This window comes from Eublepharis macularius, chromosome 6, assembly GCF_028583425.1.
Source record: "Eublepharis macularius isolate TG4126 chromosome 6, MPM_Emac_v1.0, whole genome shotgun sequence".
NCBI lineage: Eukaryota > Metazoa > Chordata > Lepidosauria > Squamata > Eublepharidae > Eublepharis > Eublepharis macularius.
This window is the reverse complement of record NC_072795.1, coordinates 5,363,167-5,375,250: the sequence shown is the minus strand read 5'-3', so window position 1 is coordinate 5,375,250 and position 12,084 is coordinate 5,363,167. Positions and strand designations below refer to the sequence as shown.

The following is a 12,084-nucleotide window of genomic DNA, read 5'->3' as shown; positions in this document are numbered from 1 at the left end:
TCTGCCACCCTGGTCTTTGTTGGAGGTCTCCTAGCCAATGACTAACCAAGGCTGGCTCTGCTTAGTTTCTGAGATTTGATGAGATCAGGCTCACTTGGGCTATCCAGGTCAGGGCAATCATTACTCTTAATAAAGATAATTACTACTACTCTTGCAGGAGTCAAGAGTCGTGGTGTCTCCGAGCTGGAACAGACGTTGCAGGTCATGTAGTCCAGCCCTCTGCTCAGTGCAGCAATATGTAGCAACACATCCCTATCAGACATCTTTTGCTTAACGATCTCCAGTGAAGGAGAATCTGTCATATCCTGAGGCAGACTGTTCCACTGTGGAACTGCTCTTATTAGAAAAGTTTTCCTAATCCACTTCTTTATAATGTCCGCCCATTACTTCTAGTACTGCCCTGTGGAGCAAGAGAGAATGTGCCTTTCTGGCTGATAAGAGGCATGGTTGCAGTCGGGTCATTTTGTAGAAAAAGAGCTGGAGGAATTCATTAGTGTAACTCATTAGCATATGTCACGTCCCTTGCCATCACTGGAAGTGTGTCATTAGCATAACTGATTTGCGTATGCCACACTCCCTGACATCACCTATCCTGGCTGTTTTGGACCCGATCCTGGCCATTCAGGGCCGAAATTGAGCCCAAAATGGCAGGAAGGGGCTGAAAAAGGCTGAAAAGTGGTCCAAAATGGTCAGGATCGGGCCACTCCTGAGCGGGAGAGTGATCTACCACCCATCTGAAGCCCGATCCGGGCTGTTTTGGCCCCAATCCAGGTTGAAACGGGCCCAAAATGGCCGAGAGTCAGGTGGGTGGGGCAACCTGACATGTGACCTCTTTGGGGAACTGCGTTCCCCCTTGAAATGAGCCCTGGTTGCAGTGAAAGTTAAGGTACAAATAAATGTAAGATGGTTTTAAAGCATTGGTGAAAGCAATGAAAGTGCTTGGGAGGAAGAATATTGCAAAATAACTTCAAGCCTTTGATATTCCTGATGTTGCTGCTGTAAGGTTCTCTAATAGCGCTGTGGGGAGTGTGTGTGTAACGGAGCATGTGCAGGTTTTTGATTGACCTTGAGTGGTCGTGCTGTGCTCTTTAAGCTCCGGTGTTCCCCACAAGGCAGACGCTCATGCTTGATTTTAACGGGGGGTGGGGGGGTGGGGAATAGCAAGCATCTTGTATGACTCCAAAGCTTGCCTCCTCTTTCAGGAAGGAGCATTGGAAGCTGCTAGGCAATCTGAAGAGCACCGTGGAAGGCCTGGTGTCGATCAATAATCCCAACGTCTGGTCTAAATATGGCGGCTTGGAGCGGCTCTGCAGAGACATGCACAGCATCCTCTACCACGGACTGATCCCTGACAAGGTAGGTTTTCTCAGGTGGCTTTCTTTGAAATATGTGCTGATGCTGCTCTTCTAGGTTTTTTAGACAGATTCTGAGCAGCCCAAAAGAGCCCATGCGCTTGTCCTGGGAGCTCAGTGGCACCTGGCGTGGGCTTTCGGGAACCACAGATCTCTTTGTCAGATGCATCTTACAAAGAGATCTGTGGTTCCCGAAAGCCCACTGCATTGGAATTGGATGGTCTAGCTGTTTGGCTGCTACAAACTAACAGGGCAAACTCCTTTGAAGCCAACTGATACACACACCAAAAGGAGATGTTTACATATACTAGCAAAGGAATGTTTTGGTTGCTCCCTCCCCTTTCCCCCCCTAATTGCCTCTTCTCTCTCCTCCTCTTCTGTATTTGACCAGTCTCTGTATCAGGCATCTGACGAAGAGAACTTGATTCTCGAAAGCTTATGCTACAATAAAATTGGTTAGTCTTAAAGGTGCTACTGGACTCTTTTTGATTTTGCTACCACAGACTAACACGGCTAACTCCTCTACATCTTACCTTGAGAGATAATAGAAATCTCACTGCGTGTTGCTATTATAAAATAAGGCAAGCGGAGCAAGTTGGGATCGAATTGACACCTGGGCCTACTAGAGAGCAAATGTAGCTAGAAGAATAAGATGTGATCCAGGTGGATGCCGGATCATATTTCATTTTGGCTATGAACTCCCTGTGCCTTTAGGCAAACCGCTGTCTTTCACCCATAGCCACCTTTGCACTTGTAATATGGGGGATAATATCTTAGAGTTGTTGTGGTAATGCATTGGACTTATGACAAAAGTGGTGCATAAATGCTTATTATTTATTAACAAAAAGGAAATGGCCTGTGTGAATCCAGAGCATGGATGCTCCATTTTAAGCATTGTTTACCCTGTTTTGCTTGCTTTGGCCCATCAGATCTCAGCAAGTTTCCTTGCCCTTCTTCCCAACCGCCTGAAGAAGTATCCTTCCTGAGACATCCGTGGTGCAGGGTGGGGCACCCTACTTTCCCATGACAGAGCCCCCTCGGGATCTGTAACTGGCCCCCATGCCCTTTGGGTTATTAGGCTGAGGCAGTGGGGCAAAATGTGCGTGGCTGTTTTATAATTTATGTGTGATTAGTGTTTATATTGCTGCAAAATTTTATTATATTTATTGTACATTTGAAAATGTGATCTGCCCTGAGCCCAGTTGCAGGGAGAGCGGAATAGAAATCAGATCAATAAATAAATGACGGACATTCTTGGATATCGAGTTATGAGAGTGATATTAAGAAATGAGATCATGCTGCTGCTGCTGCCGCCTAGGGTTGCCAGGCCCCCTCAACCTCCGGGCGGGGGATAGGGGTCTGGCACTTACCTTGGGGGAGAGGGGATGCGCGTGCACAAAGTGCGTGCGCTCCCCCCCCCACAGGCGCGATGGTGTCACTTCAGAAGTGGCATCATTGCACGGCCCCTGGGAGCAAATCCAGGGCCCGCAGGGGCTCAAAATGGGCCTGATCTGCGCTGAAATGGGCCCGTTTTTGAGGCGCTGCAGAGCACAGGAAGACTTCTGCGCTCCACAGTGCCTGAAAACGGGCCCGTTCTGCCGTGGATCGGGCCTGTATTGAGGTGCTGTGGAGCGCTCCTGCGCTCTGCAGCACCTGAAAATGAGCCCGTTTTGCTGCAGATCGGGCCCGTTTTCAGGCGCTCCGGAGCGCAGGAGCACTCCCGTGCTCCGCAGTGGCCCCAATCCAGGCCAAAATGGGCCCGATCCCGGTGGCTGCTGCATACGGGAGCGTGCAGTGCCGCGGGGGAGCCCACAGGGAAGGTGCGCGCCCCCCACCAGTTAAGTAAGCGGAGGTGGGGTAGCAGGGGCGGGGGCGGGGGATCCCCCGCCCCCATCAGGGGTCTGGGATCCCTACTACTGCCTGATGTACAGTCTGCCCAGATGAGTGTATTTATTAATAAACTGGCTGCTGATTGACTTGGATCCTATGAATGAGGTGTGTGTGTGCTAGATAATCTGTGCTGCGGAGGGCGCTTCCTCTTCCTTCTAAGGTTAGTGTTAGGTGGGTAGCCATGTTGGTCTGGAGTAAAACGGCAGGATTTGAGTCCAGAGGCACCTTAGAGACCAACAAGATTTCCAGGGTGGAAGCTTTTGGGAGTCGGAGCTCCCTGCTTCAGAAGAGGGTGCCGCTGGACTCAAACCCTTCTGTTCCTCTTCCTGTAGCACCTCTGTTTGCACAAGGGCCTGTTGACAATTGCGTGTTTCCTCTTCCCTTGTCAGTGTGCACGGAACTTGTTCATGGGGTCCACAGCTCTGTGTGGATGATGAAAGCGACATAGTAGGCCATTCGCAGACAAGATAGGGGTTTCTACATTATTGAGAACTCTAGGTATGTAGAAAAAACATGGATTTGCAAATTAAGAAGCCCGTTTTCCACCAATAATGACTGAATATGCAACGGGAGGCATAGGATATTGAGAGCAATTAAGATCCAATTAAAGGAAAAAAGGAGGAAGAGTGAATTGGCCTGCTCAGAATCCTGGTGGGGAGGGGGGGATTTCCAAATTCCCCCATTTCTTGAATGCCCCTAAGCTTGGTCCAAACAAATGTCTGTCCATCTTGATCATGAAGAGCTGCAGGTAAGTCCTTTCCAGGCTACGTATTTCAGGGCCATGAAACTGGCTGTGATACTCCTCTTAAATCTCTCCTTGGCTGTAATTTGACGTCTTCATTTCTCAAAGTGTTCAAAGCAGATGTTACACTGGGAGCAAAGAAGGTATAGCAGCAAGAAGGGTGTCACCACTTAGGGATACTCAAGAAAAGAAACGTCAGAATGTGAATGCACAGCTGGTCACCTTCAGTGGGGCTCTCTCAGTGCATAGAATCGTAGGGTTGGAAGGGGACGCCAGGGTCATCTAGTCCAACCCCCTGCACTATGCAGGAAATTCACAACTACCACCCCCCCTCACATCCCCAGTGACCCCTGCTTCATGCCTAGAAGATGGCAAAACACCATCAGGATCCCTAGCCAAACTGGCCTGGGGAAAATTACTACCCGACCCCAAGGTGGCGATTGGCGTATCCTGGGCATGTAAGAAGGGGCCGCAAGATCTAAGCACTGATGTAGCCCTTCCTGCCCTCCTTCTTCATGATCTGCCCAGGTTCACAGAATCAGCATTGCTGTCAGATGGCCATCTAGCCTCTGCTTAACAACCTCCAAAGAAGGAGAGCCCACCACCTCCCAAGGAAGCCTGTTCCACTGAGGGACCGCTCTAACTGTACAGAAGTTCTTCCTAATGTTTAGCCGAAAACTCTTTTGATTTAATTTCAACCCGTTGGTCCTGGTCCAACCTTCTGCGGCAACAGAAAACAACTCCATGCCAATTTGGGGTCAATTTGTCAATTTGGAGGGTCAATTTGTTCTATCTATAACCATTGAGATCAATAGATTGGTTCAGGTGTCCATCTAGTCCAGGACTACGTTTCCAGGAGTGGCTGATCAGATGCCCCTTAGAACCTTGTTAGTAGAACAAGGTAAAAATGTCACCACCTCTCCCAGTGGCTTGTCCCCAGCTTCTGCTAATAACAGGTTTATTGCCACTGAATGTGGAGGTTCCATTTCGCCATCATGGCTAATAATAATTAATTAGACCACCTGCTCCATGAATCTGCCTAGTCTTTTAAAGCCGCCTAAGCTAGTGGGCATCACACCATCTTGTGGCAGCGAATCCCCTCTATTAACCATACTTTCTTTTTGAAAAAAATATTTTCTTTTGTCTGCTCTGAACCTCCTGTCAATTAAGTTAATTTAGTGGGTAAGCCTGTGCCCATGTATTCTGCTTAAACCAAAAACTAGATTCACCTCCAAATTAGTCTGTGTATATACATTATTTATACAATAGTCTGTATTTATACATTTTGCATTAACTTGTCTATTTACTTATTTGTTAGAGCACTTGCCACTTTAACAATATTTATTATATTCATATAAAATATATAAAAAAACTTCTATTGGGTTTTTCACCCTTTTCCTCCAAATGGGGCTTTCCACCTTTCTATGAATTATGCTTATGCAAGAGAGATTTCGCTGTTTCCACCCTACTCGTGGTTTTATAACCCTGATTGTATTTTCCTTTTTCGTTCCTCCCTCTTCCAGAGTGTCACATTCTTACTAAGTTCCCTGGCCTTGTTTCTGTTAGCTGTTGAACAGTTTAAATTCCTTCCTTTCTACATCACAGACTTTTATCTTCCTCTGTAGCAACAAAGATAACTCTTAAGTTGCCTGGATCCGTCTTACGACTGGGTTTTTGTTCTTTTGAGAAGAGAGTTGGGGCTTGGGGCTCTTTAGCCTGGAGAAAAGACGACTGAGGGGAGACATGATAGAGGTTTACAAGATAATGCACGGGTTAGAGAAGGTAGAGAAAGATGTGTTTTTCTCCCTTTCTCACAATACAAGAACTCGTGGGCACTCTATGAAATTATTGAGCAGTCGGGTTAGAACAGATAGAAGAAAATACTACTTTACACAAAGGGTGATAAACACATGGAATTCGTTGCCACAGGAGGTGGTGGCAGCTACAAGCATTGCCAGCTTCAAGAGGGGACTGGACAAATATATGGAGCAGAGGTCCATCAGTGGCTCTTAGCCACAGGAGATAGATGGTATTCTCTTTGTGGGGAGGTGGTGCTCTGTTGTCTTGGTGCTGGAAGGAAGGCAGTGGGAGGGCTTCTGGTGTCCTGGCCTCACTGACAGTCCTTTAGATGGCACTGGATTTCTAGCCACTGTATGTGACAGAATGTTGGACTGGATGGGCCACTGGCCTGATCCAACATGGCTTTGCTTATGTTCTTATGTTCTTATGAGTTGATAATCTCTTTTGCAGAGCTTTCCCTCTTCGGCCAATATAGAAGCCTGCTTTTTGTCGCGATCACAGTAAATTAGAGGCCCTGACCAAGCGTAGGAATATTCAGTGGTGCTTCATCATAAGAGTGAAGAATCTATATTCAGTATCTGGGGAGGGTTTGCTAAAGGGTGCAGCATACACAGTACATCTGTTGTTCAGGCACTTTCTAATTAAGAAATCTCTCAACCAGACTGGCATCTTGAGTTCAGAGATTCTTGGGAAGCAGTTGGATTTATTTTATTATTTATTATTTATTTATTACTTAATAGAGCCAGTTTGGTGTAGTGGTTAAGAGCACGGGACTCTAATCTGGAGAGCCGGGTTCGATTCCCCGCTCCTCCACTTGAAGCCAGCTGGGTGACTTTGGGTCGGTCACTTAAGAACGGCAGGACTGTAATCTGGAGAGCCGGGTTTCATTCCCCACTCCTCCACTTGAAGCCAGCTAGGTGACCTTGGGTCAGTCACTTAAGAACGGCAGGACTCTAATCTGGAGAGCCAGGTTTCATTCCCCACTCCTCCACTTGAAGCCAGCTAGGTGACCTTGGGTCAGTCACTTAAGAACGGCAGGACTCTAATCTGGAGAGCCGGGTTTGATTCCCCACTCCTCCACTTGAAGCCAGCTGGGTGACTTTGGGTCGGTCACTTAAGAACGGCAGGACTGTAATCTGGAGAGCCGGGTTTGATTCCCCACTCCTCCACTTGAAGCCAGCTGGGTGACTTTGGGTCGGTCACTTAAGAACGGCAGGACTCTAATCTGGAGAGCCGGGTTTGATTCCCCACTCCTCCACTTGAAGCCAGCTGGGTGACTTTGGGTCGGTCACTTAAGAACGGCAGGACTGTAATCTGGAGAGCCAGGTTTCATTCCCCACTCCTCCACTTGAAGCCAGCTAGGTGACCTTGGGTCAGTCACTTAAGAACGGCAGGACTCTAATCTGGAGAGCCAGGTTTGATTCCCCACTCCTCCGCTTGAAGCCAGCTGGGTGACCGTGGGTCAGTCACTTAAGAGCAGCAGGACTCTCATCTGGAGAGCTGGGTTTGTTTCCCCACTCCTCCACTTGAAGCCATCTGGGTGACCTTGGGCTAGTCACGACTCTCTTGAGCTCTCTCAGCCCCACCCACCTCGCAGGGTGTTTTGTTGTGGGGATAATAATGACATACTTTGTAAACCGCTCTGAGTGGGCATTAAGTTGTCCTGAAGGGCGGTATATAAATCGAATGTTGTTGTTATTGTTGTTATTACTTTCGACTTTTATTCCGCTCTCCCCACACAGGCAAGCTCAGGGCAGATTACGTCAATAAAAACATTTATAATAAAACTTACACCTTAAAACAGTTTAAAATCACCAAGAGCACAGCAATCGAATATCAATTTAAAATATACCGATAGCAGCAATCAGCTGGTCGGAGGCAGTCGGTCTGCCACAGAGACCTGCCATTTAAAAAACTGGATGGTGGACGCCTGTAATAGGGAGGGAGACATCTTCGTGGGAAGACTTGGAGAGTCATTGACTAAACGGGTTAGTGCTGGTTGGGGTGGAAGTTGATCCAACTCATTGAGGAGTTGGCTGATAGCTGTTAAGGGTCTCATTAAATGTATCCCTGGATTGTGTGTTGCGTGCATATATAATAAATATAACGTCTTTTCTGGAGTATCGTATTTATCCTTTTTGAAAAACTTGTTGCTTAGGAGGTATTTGAGAGACTACTGCCCGCCAAGTAAGCATTAAAGTTTACGGACAGCTGTATTGCAGTTTATATTGGATACTTCACTAAGCATTTTGTTGTACTCTTGGTTAATATTCCAGCAGTTTGGGATGTGCGGTGGGTCAGTTTTGCATATTTTGGAATGTTTCCCCCCTCCATTCCTCATGTATTTAACTTGAACCTTCAAATGTAGTCCACTTGTGAGCGTGCCCCTATCAATCTAGGATCCATAATAGAGATTAGATTCAGAGGAGTTAGCCATGTTAGTCTGTAGTTGCAAAATTGTAAAGCATCCAGTAGCACCTTTAAGACTAACCAACTTTATTGTATCATAAGCTTTTGAGAGCCACAGCTCTCTTCATCAGATGCCACTTTATTGTGGCATAAACTTTCGAGAATCACAGCTCTCTTTGTCAGATGCAATTTTATTGTAGCATAAGCTTTTGAGAACCACAGCTCTCTTCATCATATGCAACTTGATTGTAGCATAAGCTTTCGAGAACCACAGCTCCCTTCGTCAGATGCAACTTGATTGTAGCATAAGCTTTCGAGAACCACAGCTCTCTTCGTCAGATGCAACTTGATTGTATCATAAGCTTTTGAGAGCCACAGCTCTCTTCGTCAGATGCAACTTTGTTGTAGCATAAGCTTTCAAGAACCACAGCTCTCTTCGTCAGATACAACTGTATTGTAGCATAAGCTTTCGAGAACCACAGCTCTCTTCATCAGATACAACTTTATTGTAGCATAAGCTTTCCTGAACCACAGCTCTCTTCGTCAGATGCATCTGACGAAGAAAGCTGTGTTTCTCGAAAGCTTATGCTACAATAAAGTTGGTTAGTCTTAAAGGTGCTACTCGACTCTTTACAATAATGGAGATTGTTACTGAAGAAGCAATTTGAATCTCCTGTCAAAGTCTAGCCTGCAGGCCATATTCACAGGCTGAAAAAGAGTTAACTTCCTTCTCCCTTTTAGGTCCGCCTCATAATGATTTTTATCTTTTTAGCAAGGAAGGTTGCCCCACCTCCGCTCTGGTCTTGGAGCACTTGTGGAGTTTCGGGGTTTGTGCTGCCAGGGCCATCTCATCTGTGTGTGTTTCCTCGGCAGGTGTGCTTCAGGCAGAAGGACTACTGGCAATTTGTGAAGGACATTCGTTGGCTGAGCCCTCCTGTTGCCCATCACGTTGAGAAGGTAAGCCCATTTTCTGAGGATGGAGCAGCTGAGATTCAGGATCGGTGTTTGTGTGTGACAAGCATCTGAGAATCTGAGCCCTGATCAAATAGGTGAGTGGAGGTTGGTCCCATGCCTCTTTATTGCAGAGAATCTGAAACGCAAATTGGACAAAGACAGCTTGACGAAAAGTAGTACTTGTAGATCAAAGAGAAGCCGAGGAGGGGACACGGGAGCTAAATGAGGGGGAGCTGTTGCCTGGTAGCAATGAGCAGGCCTGTAAGGCAAAGCCGGCTCCTCGGACTGACCTTCGGAGCACCAAGGGGCATGGGAACAGAGTGGGCTGCCGCTTGAGCGGGAGATCTGGGGGAAGTCCATTAAGCCAAGGACAACTTCGGCTCCGCCCAATGTTTTTCAACTGATCTTTATCCATAAAACAAGTCCATGATTGTGTTTGTCCCACAATACAGTTTCCATGTATGCATGCAAACAAGTTTACTTTTGAATTTGGTTGTTAACTTAGTTCAGTGACGAATATTTTTCAGAAAGAGCATTTTTCGTGAGCTATTACGTAAAGAATTGCATCGATCCAAATGCGTTTTATTCTTCATGTATTTCTTCTGCTCCATCAGTCCCTTTTGACCTCTGGATGCCTGGAGTCTGGAGACTCGTAGATGAAAGGCACATGGGCCCAGGGGTGCAGTGAGGAATGCTAAAATCCCTGCCCACTTCTTCCACTTCTGGAGCTCTGCTTGAACAGCAAAAGAGAAGGCAGGGAATGCCTGTACCCTGCATGGTGCCTTCCCCTAATGGTTGGTTGGAAACATCTCACTGCTGGTTCCTAGTGAACTGCTGTCATAACAACAACAACAACAACATTCGATTTATATACCGCCCTTCAGGACAACTTAACGCCCACTCAGAGTACTTTACAAAGTGTGTTGTTATTATCCTCATAACAATCACCCTGTGAGTTGAGTGGGGCTGAGAGCTCCTAGAAGCTGTGACTGACCCAGGGTCACCCAGCTGGCTTCAAGCAGAGGAGTGGGGAATCAAACCTGGCTCTCCAGATTAGAGTCCTGCTGATCTTACCACTACACCAAACTGGCACTTTACATGCAATGTAAAGTGATGTTAGGTGACTTTGTGTTCCATTGTGAATACACCCAAACCTTGTTTGTCGTCTGTTGACATCCCTTTTACATTTGTCACCCAGTTCTACTGGGACCTCAGAGTTACCATTTTGGAAAATCACCATGATGTGGCAATTATTTATAAGCAAATGGTGCAAAAACAGTATGGGTGAGAGTGCGTCCCTATGAGAAAATATTTGGAATTATTTCCGGATGCCCATAGCAAACTTGTTGCTATCTCAATATCTGTGGTTCAAGCAGAAATCCTGGCTTAACTGCTATAGCCTCAGGTCAGCCCCAGGTTGCCATTTCCCTTGGTCACAGATCGGGAGGCTGAAAGATAGCATCTTACCCAAAATTACAGACTATGCTGCCTCTCGTTTGATGGATGGTTCCTTAAACAGCTGCCTCCCAAATATTTTCTGCGTTTGGCAATTTAGAAGGCACTACGGTCAAATGATGGAAAGTGCCATCAAGTTGCGGGCGACTTATGGCAACCCCATAGAGTTGTCAAGGCAAGAGGCAGTCAGAGGAGGTTTGCCATTGCTTGTCTCTGCATAATGACCCTGGACTGTCCTTGGTGGTCTCCCATCCAAAACCAACCAGGGCCAATCCTACTTAGCTTCTGAGATCTGATGAAAATGGGCTAGCCTGGGCTGTCCAGGTCAGGTTTACTGAGAAGAGAGGCACGTAATCCAGGTGGTTGTTTGGATCCTGCTGCTGTCTGCCTTGTCTTAGAAGTGCCCTTTGTCTTCCAGTTCATCAAGCTGCATGAGAACAGGCAAAAGAATACCGATATTGTCAGCGACCGAGCCATCGCTGAGCTGTGGCTCCAGCACAGTCTGCAGTTGCATTGTCTATCAGCCCAGCTGAAACCACTGCTTGGGAATAAGCAGTACATCAGGAAATTCTATGCAGGTAAGAAGCACCCAGGATGTTATATGATCCCCTGTCCTGCCCAAAGCAGTTTTGTGCTTCTCTTCTGGAGAACCAGAGGTGTATTCCCATGAACAGGGCTTTTTTTCTGGGAAAAGAGGTGGTGGAACTCAAGACCGCACAATGACGTCACTTTGGGTCAGCTGGAACAAGGGGGGAGTTTTTTAAAGTTTGAATTGCCCTTAGCGAAAATGGTCACATGGCGGGGCCTGGTGGCCCCGCCCCTTGATCTCCAGACAGAGAGGAGTTTAGATTGCCCTCCGCATGAGCAACTCCCCTCTGTCTGGAGATCAGGGGGTTGTCAGAACTGTGGCTAGATAAAATCCTTACTCCAGTCTGCCTTCTGCAATTAGACAAAAGTCCATTGTTTCCAAAAAGCATTTAATGAAGAAAAAGATTATTATAGTCCACTGGCCTGAATGCAATATCCAGGTTGGTACATATGCATTGTTACCAATGCCAGGCAAAGCAAGGGATACATATTAAATATCATAGCTGACCCATCCTCCCCCCACAGTTCTCAAAATATTCCCTTTGAAGCTGCAAAAGCGAAAGCTTCCCCAAGGCCGGTTCTTGGTGGAACGTCGGTAGCCAAAACAATGCTGGTCTGTGAGATAGCTGCCTGGGAACCTCTGCACCTGGGGAAGGAAGCACTGAACCCTGAAAGGATTAAATATGGAGTCGGTTAAGCATAGGTATACAAAAGAGCATTCTGATCCTGACAGGGGTGGGGCCACCGACCATGTGACCATTTTTAAGAGGTGCCAGATATCTAATAGGGTTTGGAGGGGTGAGATTAGCGTGCCCATGGCTACAGAAGCCCCACCTCCTTGGTTGCCTAGAGGATTGACCCCCAGCTCCTAACTGTATAGGGCAGAATGGAAGC

General features: G+C 47.0%; 2 protein-coding genes across 6 annotated transcripts in view; one reads left to right on the top strand and one right to left on the bottom strand.

The window, feature by feature from the left end:
- Nucleotides 1–12,084, bottom strand: part of RPL35A (ribosomal protein L35a) — a 290,620-nt gene that overhangs the window by 195,914 nt on the left and 82,622 nt on the right. The window lies entirely within an intron of this gene.
- RUBCN (rubicon autophagy regulator) overlaps nucleotides 1–12,084 on the top strand; it is an 87,152-nt gene that overhangs the window by 25,805 nt on the left and 49,263 nt on the right. For all 4 annotated transcript variants that reach the window (XM_054982064.1, XM_054982063.1, XM_054982062.1 and 1 more), the window contains exons 2-4: nucleotides 1,203–1,356; nucleotides 9,067–9,150; nucleotides 11,021–11,180. In XM_054982064.1, coding sequence (XP_054838039.1) covers nucleotides 1,203–1,356; nucleotides 9,067–9,150; nucleotides 11,021–11,180 — 398 coding nt within the window. The remainder of the gene's footprint in view (nucleotides 1–1,202; nucleotides 1,357–9,066; nucleotides 9,151–11,020; nucleotides 11,181–12,084) is intronic.